At 35.8% G+C, this 17,668-nt stretch overlaps 1 protein-coding gene across 1 annotated transcript in view; it reads left to right on the top strand.

Annotated features, from left to right (window-relative positions):
* Window positions 1-17,668, top strand: part of LOC132098048 (metabotropic glutamate receptor 6-like) — a 46,105-nt gene that overhangs the window by 15,192 nt on the left and 13,245 nt on the right. The window contains exons 3-7 of the mRNA XM_059504154.1: window positions 10,688-10,904; window positions 11,186-11,321; window positions 14,729-14,883; window positions 15,431-15,571; window positions 15,752-15,952. Coding sequence (XP_059360137.1) covers window positions 10,688-10,904; window positions 11,186-11,321; window positions 14,729-14,883; window positions 15,431-15,571; window positions 15,752-15,952 — 850 coding nt within the window. The remainder of the gene's footprint in view (window positions 1-10,687; window positions 10,905-11,185; window positions 11,322-14,728; window positions 14,884-15,430; window positions 15,572-15,751; window positions 15,953-17,668) is intronic.

Below are 17,668 nucleotides of genomic sequence, written 5' to 3'. Positions count from 1 at the left end.
TCACAGACCTTCCAATGAAAGCGGCACATAAGCCCCAACAGACCTGCAGTAAAAATCAGCAGTGCAGCAGTTGCATAACTGTAAATGTCGCCTCTGTGGTCGTTCTGGCTGGATGGGACACGGTAGCAAACCACATGTTTTTTTAATGATAAGACTTAGTGCTCTGGCTCATGAAACAGCTTCAGGTTCTCAATTTTTAACGGCTCGTCTTTATGTGGCATAAAACTCTGCTGAGATCGCTCGCTGACTCTTAGTTTTATGGGGCAGATTCAGATACGTGTAGAACAGAGGAGTTTGACTGCCTCTCGCCAAAACAATCACATGAGGTTCACTGTATGTGAGACAGGGGCTCTTATTTGAGCTCAGCACGAGCATGTTGTTTTTATAGACAACAAAGGGGTTTAAAGCTCTTTCCTAATTTGGCGAACCAAGCAGGAAAATGTGGCTAATAGGAAATTCGAGCATTAATATTGCAGGACTTTTTTTTTTTTATCTCCTTTGAGATGCATTTTTAGTCTGTCTAATAGCCATCATAAATTATTTAAAGTTTAGTATTTATTTATTTATTTTTACACATTTTACTTAAATTCAAAGATACATCTTTTGAAATGGTGGTTTTGCATGTGAAAATGTTCAAATGAAAATTACTTAGGTCTGAAATATTCTCTGTGCAGATGCTTTTAGTTATGCAATTGCATGAATATTTGCATTCCAATATGGATCAGACTACATTTCATAAAGCAATGTAGATACCTGGGTTATTTTAGTATCTCATCTCATTGTTTTTATTGATGGTTTAAATTAGTTTATATTTTCTGTCTTCTTTTAAATATTCGTTAAAATCTTTGGGTATTTGTCATTTTTGTAATCTTATTTTTAAATATGTTCATGTAGTTTTTAATCATTTTATTTTCATTTTAGATATTTTAGTACATCAAGTTAAACTAAATGTGAAATGTTTCCTTGATTAATAAACAAGATTTAAAGGGTTGCTACTCTAGAGTTGCAGTCAAATGCATGCTCCATAAAAGGTCTAAGTGATTTCTGAGAAATGCTGTTTGTACTGAACACCAAAACACACTCCTAGCCAATCACCAGTAAGGGGTGTGCCCACTCATAGCGGGGGAGTTTCATAGCATGTTTATGAATTTGGGGGTGGAGCTATTAAGATGAGAGTGTGATCCTTATGGGTAGGGACATATTTGTTTTGGTGATTTCAAATATCAACAATGTTTCTCAGAAATCGCTTACTGCACTTTTAAACCATGATGTTTTATTATTCACGTTTATCTAACTTTACAAACTTGCCCAGAATGATTTTATTCAAACTATGACAGTTCAGCTGAAAATGTATTTACTGCACTGGTTCTCACCTCCACCTCATGTGTTCATCTCATAATGTAGTCTTTATCATATTTTCATTTACCTTGCATAGTTTTTATGTCACATAACCTGTCCATGTTGCTATATTACTAACTCTTACCAAGTGATGGATGAATCTGCAGCAAATACAGCAGAGTTCGAACAACAGAAGATACTGTAAGCATGTTCACCCAAAAATGGAAATGTGATCATCCTCAGGCTATCCAAGAGTTTGTTTCTTCAATGGAACGGATTTGAAGAAATCATTGCATCTCTTGCTCAGCAAAGTATCCTCTGCTGTGAATGGGTGCCTTCAGAATGAGAGTCCAAAACAGCTGATAAAAACATCACAATAATCCATACCACTATAGTCCATCAATTAATGTCTTGTAAAGTGAAAATCTGAGTGTTTGTAAGAAACATCAATACGATGTTTTGAGCTTCAAACCATGCTTTCAGCTAAAATATCCTATATCCTATAATGTTGCTTTCTCCAGTTATCACACCTGAATCAGGAAAGAAATATGCACAGCTCAAGCACAGTTTATAAGCAAAAACAGTTCTAAACAATTGAATTGGTGGATTTTGATGTAAGAGAACAACAGCAGATCAATTTTTTTTTCATTTGAGAAAGGCTATATATTAAAAAGCCTTAATGATGGAGTTGTTTCATGCAGATTTGATGTTTTGTGTGGATTATTGTGATGTTTTTATCAGCTGTTTGGACTCTCATTCTGACGGCACCCATTCACTCCAGAGGATGCATCGGTGAGCAAGTGATGTAATGCTACATTTCTCCAAATATGTTGTGAAGAACAAACAAACTCATCAACATCTTGGATGGGCTGAGGGGGAATAAATATTCAGCAAATGTTCATTTTTCGGTAAACCATTCTTTTAAATGTTGATAAGATTGTTTATTTGATATCCTAAAATCTTAAAGCTTTTGCGTTTTTAGAGGAATTTGTGTTTATGTTCTTGTGTGAGTTTGTTTCGGCCCTTAATTACACTGTCTTCACCCTGAGCCATTAAACCAAGTCTAGGTGTTTGGAAAGCACATCAGAGGCTCTTAGCTGCAAAATTAGAGGACCTTTGGTGCAATAATCTGCTGGCTTCTGTTCAGAAAACTCAAATTAAGTCTGTAAAAGAAGTGCTAAAGAAAGGAAAGAGAAATTAATCACTAGGACAAATTTTTAACAGTAAGAGTTTTGAGGACTGAAATCATTTAGTGAGGTGCATGCTTGAGCATTAATCATTTAGAAATTGCATGCAATGGGTCAATGAAGGAATTATAGTTTTATAGAATTATAGATTTAAGATTTATACAGGTTTCTTTGTGAATAAATAGTCATTGCATTAGTCGTTCCAAAGGAGCTGAGTTTTCACAGGCACCTTGGCTGTCAGAGTTTCCTCTAATTGCTGTTATTGTGAGGTAAATGGTCAGTAATTGCACTGATGTCTGTAACAGTTAATTCAACTGAGAAAATCATGGCTATTTTTTGTTGAACTATAGGGAATGCTTTTGAGTGAACTTTTTCTTGTGTCAGTTGCTATTATGATGCATAGAGACTGAATTTTCAGGCTGTCATCAGTACAGTTTTCACTTGCCAGTGTGAAGTCCAGTTCATTGTCCTACTTATAGGCAGATGTATTTGCGTGAAATCACCATTACATTAGCTGGATGCGTGGCATGCACAGTAGACAATGATTAAAGGAAGAGAGTTTAGCTTTGACTGGTCACGAAGTACAAAAAAAAAAGAAAGTGTTTACAGTAGAAATGCATGTGCAGTTATTTCAACATCTGTTATGAGTGTGTGCTCCCAGTAAACATGTGAATTCTTCTCTGTTTACGTAGAGGAAAATCCAAACAAAGGAATTATGTCAGTAACACAGCAAAAGTTCATCCGCCTAGAACAGTCTCAGCGCTTAAAGGATTATTACAACTTTGCAGCCCCACCAAAAAAAGAAAAAGAAAAAAAAAACAGCTTTTTGTATGGAAGAATTAATATAAGTGCTTCAACAAAAAGCTGCAATGTGCTTTTGAACCTTGAAAAATGCCCCGTTGACTTCCATTGAATGTTCATGTATAATAAATATGATGTTTTTGGGCTGGTTTTACAAATTGAGGGATGAGATCAAATTATTTAAGTGACAGCAATCTATTGAAAGAACTGAACTTGTATTGAACCTGGAACATTCCTTTAAAACAGGCTAAAAGTACACTTCATTTCATGGCATGTGAAAGCATTCGCTCAAATATTCTAGACATCTATGTGTCTGATTTGTTCAACCTATGGTAAATCTGTCTCTTTCTGCTTCCTTCCATCAGGAGAGAGAGTTATCATTTATAAACATAAGTATTGAGTCACACTAGACCTTCAATACATGGTCTATCCAGGGGACAGAATGGCATTGTCCAAATATTGAAGTGATCATATATGTGTCAGTTTGGATATATATATATATATATATATATATAACTGGTCTAAAGAGTAATTTTTTCATGAATCAATCACGGGTTACATGATTTGTTTTTGATTCACAAAAAAAAAATGTCCATTATGCTTCTTGATGCTGCAAATGACTTATTATTATCACAATTTTGAATTTTTTTTATCTTGATCATATAAGCACAATCATAAACACGCTGGTTTATAAGTTTTACTTTTTACTGCCCTTTGTTGTTTTTCTTGTTATTTACCTATAGTAGCTACTGAATCAGAAACGCATTCAGATATCTATCTCTGTTGATAAATTATTGCAGTCTATGTGTCCCCCCACTGAGCTAAAATTGTAAGTCCAGTCACTTGGAAGTTTGAGGAATCATTTATGTTTGTATTCATTGTTCAAATCCTTAACCTCGAGTATAATAGTCGAGCAATAGTTTGCAAACACTAATAATAATAAGATATATCCAGGGGGCATTTCTCATAACAAAACAATGTCAGGATATTTACAGTCATGCTTTGTGACTCAATCATATTTTCTAAGATTATTTATTGCAGTGGATTCAGTCAAGGTCTAATTAACCATGAAAAAGTTAAGCTCTAAATATCTTTTGTAGTGATTTTTTTTTTTTAAACTTCACAAGGTTTAAGAAAAATATGTAAAAAAACAAAAGCAACATTTTTGATAAACATGCTGAGCAATTCTTTTATTAAATGTTTGTCTGGGAAGCAGAATACTTGGCTCAAAGCTTCTAATTAACTGCTAAGCTATAACCAATGTTTCATAAATGCACTTTCAGCTAGGGGGACTTAAGAGTCGACTCAAACTTTATGTGAACTGTATTTGGGTCATTTGAGGGAGACCGGTGGCGACAGCATGATGGATTGATTTGTTGTTGTAGAAAAAGACAAACAAAAGAGATCCCTAAAGACAGTTTTATTTCTCAGAGGTAGCACTTTTATAGCTTTTTTTAAAACATATTAGTGTTGGTAGTTATGTTTAATTGAAGTATATGAAGTATTCACTGTGTTTCTTCTAGCTTGTGATTCAACTAGTCTTGTTAATACTTTAAAGTTGGCATTCCGTACTATGAATATTGTTAGCTCTTATGAAAACATAGCTTGTGATGTTCCTCATTTGCATGTCACTTTGGATAAAAGCATCTGCTAAATGAATAAATGTAATGTTTCAGATGGTTCTCATTCAACTGTTGATTACAGCGAGAGTACAGAGCTACAGTATAAACTGAATGTGGAGTGCAGCTCAGATCATTTGGTCTTGGAAGAATTTGATGGGAAATTAATTCTTATTGCTATCTCTGACTATGCAAAAGCAGATTTTGTTGTTTTGGCCATTTCAAGCAAGATATAAAATATCTTCTGAATAATTTTCTGATTATGTTTTTTTTAAACATACTGAAACATCCAAGAAGCAGAAAACCTAATCAGAAGTCTTTGATTTCCGAGGGTGAAAAATGGGATACTAAACATGATATTGCTTTATGAGTTTGTTTCTGACGTATTTAAAACAAGAATTGAACATATGGTTAATTTTGCATACAGCCCACAGTTGGACATGCACACAAAAATAAGCATTCACGTATAAATACAAATATACACATATACTTGATGCATGTAACAGAAATAAGGGCTTTAGTGAAGTGCATGGAAACAGATCAGGGCCAGACAGGAGCCATTACTGTGATTAAAAGGTTGGATTTGGATCGTGTCGAGAGGCGCTGAACAGTCCTGTTACAGAGTCATGATGAACTAGTGCAGAATAATAAATAGCTCTGTCTGAGCCAGCGTCCTGTCCAGCTGGAGAATCATCCCTCCCAAAAGTGGGGTGCAGTGAAATTTACCACAATTTAAACTATTAATTCTAAGAATCAGTTCTGTTAGGACAGAATCAGACTTTTTTCTGCTATGTCATTATTTACTCATCCTCATATCTTTCCAAACCTGTGTTAATTCCCCTCATGTACTATATTCCAGGGATGATGAAAGTCATACAATAGCTTTTGCATTGAATTTAGTAGGGACACTGGGGAGAAGTCCCTACCAATATCCATCAACTATTAAATTGTCCCAAGCAATAATATTGATCAAACAATTAAATATATGTGTATGTAACCATTGTTGTTGTAATATTGACCACATGTGATATCACCTGGCTAGACAGAGCCTTATTTACCTCTTTTCAAATTTTTTTTTTAGAAATTTCGCACCGCAGATTGGAGCGGGGATCATGGTTCATTTGATTCAGATTTAAACAAAATGGGATCAGATGATCATTAAAAAAATCGTACACATTCGGTACATTGCCAAAACAAGTGAATGACATTTTCCTCAGAAGAGTGACAAAAATATCAACTCACTCATATTTCAACAAAAAATTGGAGTGCTGATGCATTAAATTAACCAAAAGTGAAACAGAAGATATTTATAATACAACAAAACAGCATTATTTCAGCATTAACAGCATTAGTTCTTTTGAACTTTCTATTCTTTTTTTTACATTTGATTTTTTATTGTTTTACAGTTTCAGATAGATCTGACCACTGAAGATTGGAATTAAAGGCTGCTGAAGATTCACTGTACAAAAAAAATCTGTGACATTTTCGGTAAAATACCGGCAGCTGTGGTTGCCAGAACTTTACCGTAGTGATGTCCGGTTCGCGAACGAATTGTTCGATTTACTGTAACCGGTTCTTCTTAGTGAACCGGTTGAACCAGTTCAGCAAATCGGACTGAATCGTTTGAAACAGTTTGTGTCTCCAGTAAGCATTAATCCACAAATTACTTAAGTTAATCCCTTTTTTTACGTGGCTGACACTCCCCCTGAGTCAGAATAAACCAATATCCCGGTGTAATTAATTTACTCAAACTGTACACTGACTGAACTGCTGTAAAGAGAGAACTGAAAATGAACACAGTATGTGTGTATGTGTGCAGCGAGCTGAATAATGAACATACAGGGACCTTTTCAGAAAAGTTCACACCCAAGCACCCAAGCAGGGGCGCTGCACAAGATCCTGGGCCCTATGCATAGGCTGTCCTAATTCCCCCCCCCCCCCCGAAAATATATATTCCAGACTTTTCAAGGGCCCTCTCTTCCTTTGGGGCCCTGGTAATCAGTACTGGATTTACCCCCAGTCCGACGCCCCTGCACCCAAGCACCCAATTACAGTAACAGGCAGTGATGTGCATATGAGGATTTAAGTCTACAGCGGTTTATTTGTTATTAAATAAATTAAAGTTTTGCCAGATTGCCACTATTATGATGTTTTAACTGACTGAAGTTATGACTACTGACTTTACATATTTGAATGTGTATTTTCATTCCGGCCCGGGACAATAGACTCGAGATCATTATGTCATTGCGAATGACGTCATTACGTTAGGGTGTAAAAGACCTGATGAAATATTTTTTTCTTTAACCGCATGCAACTGTCCGAAAGAGTCAGCTCAAGGAAATGACTTCATCACTACTTCACCATAAAAAATATGGTAGCAACATTTTAGGTTTTACAGATATAACATTAATTCACAATAAAATACTCTATTTCATTAACTGATGTAAAGTTAAAAAGCCAAGTACTAATATCTGTTTTGAACCATTGTAATGCACTGATAACCACCAAAAACTGGTGGTGATGAAAAGTCAGATGATGAACCAAAGCTCATCACAAACAGCTTTTCTACGAGCTGAGGAGAGCAATACTTATATATACTGCAGAAGGTGCACAGTGTCATTCACACAAACACTAAACATTAATTTAACAACATTAAATGTAAGATTAAACTCTAATGTAAACAACTGAGAAGAAAAAACTAAGAAGAAACATTATTTAAAAAAAAAAAACATTAATTATGAAGTGTCATGCAGGGGATTCTGGGAGGGTCAATTTACGTATTTTAAATACGTTTAAAATTTTTCACTTCCAAAAGCAGTATTTTTAACAGCATTTTACTGAAAAACTAGCTTAAATATTACTAAATTTATTCACTGAACAAAGTATAGAAACTTACAGTTAACCAGTTAACAGGTATTTACTGTAGCATTTTTACAGTGTTTTACTGTTAAAATCACAATAATTGTTTTTACAGTATTCAGTATTGTCATCACATGAATACATTATTTTTTTAAATATATGAAATATATGTTTATTCAAATTAGAATATTTCACAATATTTTTTTCTTTGTCATGAACCAGAAATATTTCAAATGTACAATATCGAATCAAATCCAAACGTGAAATCTGTGTCAAAACCTGTTCCTAGTTCCATGGTACCGTCACAGTAATTATATAAATGTCTGTTATCTAACACACCTGATTCATTTCATCAGTTGATTAGTGGAGTGCTCCATGACCTGAATTGGGTGTGTCAGATTTTTTAGACACTGAAATGTGCAGGATTGTGAAATGCTGGGTTAAAGTCTCATTGGTGGGGGCCGCCACACATAATCAGTGTTAAATGAATTCTTTGCCTCCCCCCTCCTGATTTCTGTATCTCTCCTCCTGTGCTTAACTTAATTTGACTAAAACCTCTCTTATCCTCATGGATAATCTGTCAAATGGTTCGTTCTTTCATCCATCTACCTGTTGTAAGGACGCCTCTACTGCTCACCCACATGCCGAGACCTTGCTTTCCTTCTGTGCATTAGCTGACGAGACATGAGCGCTGCTTCACTTCTCCTGCTATAAAAAGCTGGAGTCTATCTAGGTTTATCAGTCACTGGGTGAACCGTATTTGAGGCCTAGAGACAAATCATGATGAAACCAACAGCAGCCATCTGCATTTGCTCCAGACAAATGATGTAATAGCACACATAATTCACTACTACATTTTGTTGTCAAATCTTAAGTGGTCTATGAATTTATAAAGTAGCATGCTAAAACTCTTTTGAGCCAATGGAGAAACTTTATGATAAAGTTTTTGAAACATTTTATTGGTGATTTGATATGTTTTTCCAAATGTAAGATGGAAATTTCAGATTTTTTTTTCTAAATCTGGTCAGATTTTGTTTTCTAGGCAAAATGTTTAAAACAAGATTAATTAAACGTAATTAATTAAATAAATTTAAAATGTATTTTCAGCAAATACGTAATACCATTTGGCATCAGTATGTTTTTTATTATTATTATTTATAAAAGTAATCTTATTAGATTATGTATTAGATTGCATTAAACTGATCAAAATTGACATTTATAATGTAACAAAAGATTTTTATTTCAAATAAATGCTTTATTTAAAAATTTAACAAAGAATCCTGACAATGTATCTGTATCCCTGTTAATCAGTTATGCTATGCAGTGTTTCCCTAATTATCCTGTCTTTATAAGAAGTCCTTTCAGTTTGTGTTTGTCGGTTCTTGGATATCTTCCATGTAGTCTATGTTTCCCATTTGGATTATTAGAGACTCTCATTTCATGAATTCCTCGTCTCCTGGCTTCTTGACTACTTGTGTAGTGTGACAGAAGAACTGACCCAAACAGTTTATTGCATGTTTCCTGGATCCCCTCAATACCTCCTCCTGCTGGACAAATCATGCAGGGGGACAAATTACTTGGGGGCCGCACCAGACTGTTCTGGGTACTGGCAAGTCTCATCAACTACCCGAATGATGTGCTCTGTGTGTTCTACGATGCCAGTTTGAACATCGCGTACAGATCACTGTCGTCAGAGGTCGGTCCCCGAGGGAATTTCACCACCTAAGTGGAATGGACACTGGCCAGTGCCACTCCTGACCCAGAGCCCAGCCCACCATCTCCCCACTGTGCGGATCTTAAGCTGCTCCTAGAAAGTTCCCTCCAGTGCCAGCTCCTCGAAAATACCCACTCCAGTCTCCTCCACCGCTGTCATCTGGCAGCCCCTCTGCTCGCCCTCAGCCCACCATCATTGCGGTGCATGCCCCATGGGAGTGCCATCCTCCAGTGTCATCATGGTCAGAGTCTCCCTCACCTCTGCCTCCAGCCTCCAAAGCTTGGACTCCACCTCAGCCCGTAGACCCAGCGGCTCCTAGCTCCCTTGCCTCCATCGTCAACCATTGATCCATCAGCTCCACTGGGCTCCCTCATCCCTCCAGCTCTACCCGGATCTCCACCTCGGTTGCCAGAGCCCTCAGCTCCACCCTGGCACCCCAGATCCTCTGTGTCCCCCTGGCTCGTTGGCTCTCTGTCTCCACCTCGGGCTCATCCTCCACCTGCTCCACCACCATTGGACGGCTCCCTGGAGTCAGCGACCATTCCTCGTCCATTCCTCCTCCTTTGGCTCCCTCGTGGGTTGACATCATGGCTGTTTACTGGGTCCAAGCTCCTCCGGTCTCCTCCCTGGCTCCTCCCTCTGTCGTCTCCTCTCCTGGATATCCGTCCTCCTCCCTTGTTCCCACCCACTCCCCTCCCCTCCCCATGTTTCTACAGTGCGAGGATGCACTTTCCTGAAGGGGGGGGGGATGGGAGTAATGTCACGCCCCTGGACTTATTTTATTGTGTTTGAATACTTATTTTTTTTTACATTTCTAAAATATAAATAATTCTGGTTCTATTTTATTTTAATTTTGAAAATAGAATTTACCTAAAAATAGACTATGCTTCAAGTTTTATAAGATGTACGTACATGTCATTTTTATAATCTTCTCTTTAATTAATTTAGTTTTGAGGATTTGATTTGATATTTCTATTGGAAACCAAAACAAAAAATAATAATTAATAAATAAATCAATCAATTTATTTATTTATATATTAATTTATTTATTCATTAATTTATGCATTTATGCATAAACTTAAACAGTTTTCCGGGGATGTTAGCAAGACGGTTGCCAAACAGACTAACTGGCTTTAGAAAAGTATGTATATCTCTTCTTTTTCTTCCAGATCCCTCAGATCAGCTATGCCTCCACAGCACCAGAGCTGAGTGACAATAACCGCTATGACTTCTTCTCTCGAGTGGTACCTCCAGACTCCTACCAGGCCCAAGCTATGGTGGACATCGTGAAGGCGCTGGGCTGGAACTATGTGTCCACATTAGCGTCGGAGGGGAACTATGGTGAAAGCGGAGTAGATGCCTTCGTTCAGATCTCTCGAGAGGCAGGTACAGTATCCATACAGTTATCAGTCTTTGGATTCTGTTCTGTGGTAATCTATGGATGTAAAACACACTGAAGCATATAGAATGATCCAGATTGGGCTTTCCATTAATATGCTATATTTCAAGAAGTTCCAAAGAGGAGCATGACAGAGACAGCTGCATGCATTTGTACCCATCTGCTGCCAGAATTTCATGGCGGTCATTAATATAAATAGAAAGTGAGTCACATTTTAGGAGAGAAAAATTTCAGCATTGGTGTCCATCTCTCTCTCTCTGTGACAAAGGAGGTCTGTGCATCGCTCAGTCCTTAAAGATCCCACGAGAGCCCAAACCAGGAGAGTTTGACAAGATCATTAAGAGACTAATGGAGACCCCCAATGCTCGAGGAGTCATCATCTTCGCCCATGAGGACGACATCAAGTAAGTGAAGGATATGCTTAATGTATGTTTGTTCAGCAAGGCCTTAAAAGCCTTATAACATTCTGGGTTAAAAACAGCTTTAATTCTATCAGCTGCATTTGCATTTGTGGAGGCTTAAAGCAGTGTTAAGGAAGTATTTTATTTTATTTTTTCTTTTAGAACATGAATGCATGTCAAGAAAGACGTTTTTATATTTTTTATTTTTTGTATTTAATTTTATTTTATTAAGACCATGGAGTGTTAAGTATTTTTTATTTTATTTAATTTTTTTCTTAGAATAAAGAAAGAAGTTTTATTTTATTTTATTTTATTAAAAATCTAATATTTTAAAAGTGTAATGATTTAAAGCAGATTGAAATGGTGTAATGCTGACAGATTATTTTTCCACTTTTTATATTGGATGTAAATGTTAAAATAAGATAAGATTGTTACACTTTTACAGGTATCTGAAATCATGAAATTATCCAAAACAGATTACAAATGCACATGCATCCCTCTCGGAAGGAAGATTTTGAAAATGTGTTCATGTGAATTCAAGTGCTTTGGTTTCACTGTTACAACCAGCTAACAGAGTTTGTCTGCTATAATTGAACTGTAATTGTAGGATTTCACAAGCATTTATTATTATTATTTTTTACAACTGAGGAACGCCAGATTGAAGTGACGTTAACAAACCCATTGTACTGTTTGACAAGATGTTGGTTAACAAATAAGGGAAGTCAGCTGAAAAAGTTGTTTCAGAGGCAGATTCTGGTAAAAGATTAAGAAGTCAAACATGTTTTTTCCCTTGAAAAAGCATGCATGATTGGCTTACCCTAGAAGTATTAAAGTAAAGGAGTGTTTAGGCATAGAGTGTGAATTTTGATTTAATGTTCATTATTTTTTGTTGTGTTTAACCCAAAATATTCACTTATAAGTGTTTACAAGCAACATTAAATTTTTATATTTAGAATTTGAAGATTTTGTCTATAACAGATGGATAATGGGAGTGTAACAGTGGCTCTTTTTCATAGTTTTTTTAATGGTTCTGTCTGGAACAAACTGTTCGTTCCATCTGTTGCGGTGCAGTAGACTAATGTTGTCACAGATTTGATAATGGTTGACTGGTAACAAGGGCACATGTGGATTATTTGATATGATTGAACTAACTTTTAATATCTGTGACATTTAGGGGATATTTGTAAAAAAAAACAAATACTAAATGCAAAGTATGTGCAATTAGGGAAAACGTCCTTTGATGTAGTGATAAGACAATATGGGATACTTTGCTTTTGATATGCAATGCATCACACATGCTCATGCATGTAAATGGAGTTGGCTCCAGAACAGCAAACCTGAAGAGGAAACAATGGCCGCAGTGTTAGGCCAGAAACATACTCTTAAGCAATTACATGATCACAGATGTGTATGATTAGTGCATTGTCCTGATACACAAACAGAAACCATTTTAGAACCAATTTTTGAAACAAATAACTTTTTATTTTTTAAAGAACCATATTTTGAAAAAAGGTTCTTCATTAAAGGAATAGTTCTCCAAAAAATGAAAATTGGCTGAAAATGTATAGAATTAAAAAAAAGTTTGAGAAATTTAGCTAAATTGCTCACTTGCTCACCAATGGATCCTCTGCAGTGAATGGGTGCCGTCAGAATGAGAGTCCAAACAGCTGATGAAAACATCACAGTAGTCTTCTCCAGTACATCAATTAACATCTTCTGATATGAAATCGAACGTGTTTTGAAGAAACAAATCGACCATTCAGGCACTTTAAACCAGTTTATAATCCATAACGCTTCCTCCATTGAAAAAAAATCCATCTCCTGTTTTCCTCTCACATCAAAATCCACCAACATAATGTTTAGAACTGCACTGTTTTCGCTTGTTAAAGGTGCTTGTTCTGTGCAGATGACTTTTTCATTGTAAAATGCAATATTATGGACAGAGGACTCGTATTTAACCCTGAAGCTTAAAAATAAAGGATTTGTTTCTTACACCATGCAGCTTTACATGCTAACTTTACAAGATGTTAATTGATGGACCTGAGTGGTGTGGATTATTGTGATGTTTTTATCAGCTGTTTGGACTCTCATTTCGACGGCACCCATTCACTCCAGAGGATCCATTGGTGAGCAAGTCATGTAATGCTACATTTCTCCAAATCTATTCCAATCAAAAACCAATTCATCTACATCTTGAGCATGAGTATTTTAATTTTAATTTGTGGGTGAACTATTCCTTTAATTCTCCAGAACATGATTTGAGAATTATTTTTTACATTTAACATCTCTAGTCAATATAATGTTTATGTACAGATGTTCTGTTGTTCCACTGGCTTTTCAATTACCTGAATATTTCTTCCTTTTAAATGATAATTGTGCATCTGAATAGTGTGACGTACTGTATCACATGTGTGATTGCAACATTGCCCTTAGGACAACTCAGGACGTGCTAAATCTGCCTGGAAAATATTCATTTAGGAGGTGCTATGCTGTCAAATCCAAAATGTGCTGTCTTTATCAATTTATCTCTTGAGCTGACCTTTTCATATATCATAAGAGCAGATACAAATTTCAGGATACTGCATTTCTCATTGCATAATGTCCTTTTGCTTTTTTATTTTCTATGTTTGACTTTGCAAATACAGAAGTACCAAATAAACTCAGACAAAACTTTGCTCTCGCCATTGACGCTCACTAGTGACGGTTTACCACTCTGTGTTTGGGTGTCACTGTCTCTAATCCATATGGCTCATTGCTGATGCTTTTTGACAGGCTTATGTGGTGGAGAAGGTCTGTGCAGTTGAAGTTTCCCCCTCATTAAAACACTCCTGTAAACACGAGCTGTCGCTCACACTGCATGAATTGTCAACCACGTCTTCAGTGCTGAAACAAAATGCATAACTGAATGGCTTAAGTCATAATAACTTGGTTAAGTGCCACACTAAATAACAATTTGATATTTGAATTTCATGAAGGTACTTTTATTTAGAGACTTTTATACAAGTATATGTTATGTTAACATTTGTGTATGCATGCAGTTGTGCTTTGTATAATATAAGGACTTCCACAGCTTGGTTCCTCCCAAAGTTTCTTTTACATTTATGAACAAAGTACATTTGTGTGCAAATGTAATAATTTTTTAAGAGTTGGTCATTGACGGATATTAAAGAGGATTGCATCCATCTCACTGGCAAAACAAAACACAATTCTTGTTTTATTTCTCTTTTTGTTATAAATTGATACAGTACATGATTGTAAGGACATGAATGGCAATTTCCCCGACAGATCATATTTCTGTTCAAAATACTAAAACGCTGCATAATAGCAAGAGATACTGTATGTGCCCTGTAATATTAGTTAGAATGACTTTACTTCAGTTTAATAGTTTAGCTGTGCTGTTTCTTGTCCAGGCAGGTCCTGGAGGCTGCGAGGAAGTCCAATCTGACTGGTCAATTCAAGTTTGTGGGATCGGACAGCTGGGGTGCCAAGAGCTCTCCGATCCTGGACCAGGAGGAAGTGGCTGAGGGTGCCGTCACCATTCTGCCCAAAAGAGCATCTATTGAAGGTTTGAAATATAGATATGCATCTTTTAAGTCTGTATTAAAAAAATGCATGTCAGTGGTTGTATTGCGATTGATTCATTTGTGTGTTTATCATTTTTTACAAGGAAATTGGGACTTCAAAATAAAGCTTCTTTATTTGCAATGGTTGTTCCAAGAAGAACTTTTAAAATCAATAGAAATGTTTTCATTGCTCAAAAAGTTATTTATAGTGAAAAAAAGTTCTTATATATCATTGTATAAGTTTTACATTTATATTAAAATGTTATGTTATTAAAATGTTCTTCACAGTAAGACAAAAAAGTGTTCTTTTAAAAACTGTTCACTGAAAGGGAACCAAAAATGGTTGTGAATCTGCCCCCACCTCACTTTTCACAATCCAATCAATAATCGACAAATAAAATTAAGTCTCACCCTTTAATGCTCGATAGCTGTTTTACTCAGAAATGGTAGTAAAGTTGGTTGCAACTTCTATTTCATGCTGTGTTTTTTTTTTTTACAATCGATTCCACTATAAGAATAAAATTGGTCATTTTTCTGCTTTTTAATCAGGATTTGACCAGTACTTCACCACTCGATCCCTAGAGAACAACCGCAGGAATATATGGTTTGCTGAATTCTGGGAGGATGACTTCAGGTGCAAACTGACACGTCCAGGTATCAAAATCGACCCAGAAAAGAAGAAATGCACAGGTGAGAGCTCCCGATAGCCGTTTGCAAGTTAACTGATGTTTGAAGTAATGACAGCGGACCTTAAAAGCTCTTAAATGTCTTCTGTCCTACTTATCTTTAACTTCTCCAACTTTTTCATTCATCACTTTGCTGTCTCACTTTTTTCATGTTACTCTTTCTCTCTCTCTTTCTCTCTCTCAGGAGAAGAACGGATCAGTCGTGATTCTCATTATGAGCAAGAGGGCAAGGTTCAGTTTGTAATTGATGCAGTTTATGCTATGGCTCATGCTTTGCACAACATGCACCAGGATTTGTGCCCTGGAGCCACGGGCGTATGCGATAAGATGGACCCAGTGGAGGGACGCTTGCTGCTTACCTACATCCACGCTGTCAACTTCAATGGTGAGTCGACATCATGCTAGATCAGAATCACTGAAGATGAGACCTGACTGGCATCAGAAATGCCATTAGGCTAGATGCCATAATATGTTGAAAGGTTCAAACTAAACCCCATAAAGAGTTTAGCCTCACAGGCTCGTTTGGATTGAGCACAAGGGTCATGAATATTGACATGAGCCTGCCCTCAGATATTTGAATTTTAATCAACAAATTAAAATTCTGTTATCATGTCGTTCCAAACCTGTATGACTTTAGTTATTATTGAGAAAGTTAGGATGCATTTATTTATTTATTTGTATGCCTTATTGGTAAGTATTTTGGATAAAAAAAAAGTTTCTGATATAAGATTTTTAAAGTAAATATGGAAATGGAGAGCTCTTTTATATTTAATTAAAGTGTAAAGTAGCTTTATGCTCTACAAGAAGTTTAAATGGCTATTTTGCTGAAAATCACTGAAAATCTCATTATTATGAAACATTATTACAATTTACAATAACGGTTTGGATTCTAATATGAAATTGTAAAATTTAATTTAAAATTAGTGTTACATGATCATTTTTTATTTATTTGTATTATCAATGTGGAGAACAGTTGAAATGTTTTATTTATTTTAATATAAAAATGTATTATTTTATTAATGTTTTATTGTTTATTTACATTTAATTTAAAAGAACATCATTTATTTGAAATAGATATCTTTGGTAACATTATACATTTATTTACTATCACTTCTAATCAGTTGAAAGCATAATTTAATACTGAAAATGTTTATTGAAATATTATGAAATATTATACAATATCACATATCATAGGAACTCTGTTTATTTAAATATTGCATATTATTCTAAATAATTTTTTTTAAATATATATATTAATTTCTCCACCTCTAAAATTTATTTTCTATTAACCACTAATATCAAAGCTATTTTTCATAGTCTAATCAAATCCTGACTGATAAAATCAAGTCCCGTCCTACAAAATTATTTGCAGACTATACACTTTAATGTTGAAATGTGTGACATTATTGCCCTTAAATGTGTTACGAATTTCTTTTAATGGGGTGTTTATATATAATTAGTTTTTCCCAGTACCATTGTGGCCAGAAACATCTCCAGAAAATGGCAAAGTTCTGGTACGTAAATGTAATGTTGCTCTGGCATTGTGAAGCTGGCCATGAAGGAATTTCCATTAAATCACTTCCTCAAGAGTGACAAACATTTGGTGAAAACTCGCCTGGAGGGAGTTGGCTGAACAAGCAATGTGCATTATTGTGAAGAAGAAAATGGAAAAGAAGTCATTTTTCCACTCTAGAATTTCAAATGAAGCTGTCTTCCTCCTATACAGCAAAGAGCAAACAAGGAGAACACAAATCCTTATCCATCCAGGGCTAACAGGAGCAGGTTATCAGCGGTTCAATGATGTGCTCTAGCTGAGTTGGAGGAAGGGAACTAATGACTGAACTAAATACACATATTCAATCACAGGGAAACGTTTGTCTGTAGTGCATTAGTTTCCCATTCAAATCTAAACATGGACTAAAAACAGACATCACTACCTGTAATGACGTGCAGCAGGATAAAGTATGCATGAACGGAGCGTTTATATGACAGATGGGTGTAGAGCGAAGTGAAGATGTTCAGAGTCTCAGTGGAGAAGAAGCAGTGACAGGAAGAGGAGGTGATCAGGGTACGTCTCTTTATGTGATCGCACTCATCTGAA

The sequence above is a fragment of the Carassius carassius genome, chromosome 21 (assembly GCF_963082965.1).
Source record: "Carassius carassius chromosome 21, fCarCar2.1, whole genome shotgun sequence".
In the NCBI taxonomy this organism is placed as follows: domain Eukaryota; kingdom Metazoa; phylum Chordata; class Actinopteri; order Cypriniformes; family Cyprinidae; genus Carassius; species Carassius carassius.
The sequence above is the reverse complement of the archived record's forward strand: the minus strand, read 5'-3'. Positions and strand labels throughout refer to the sequence as shown.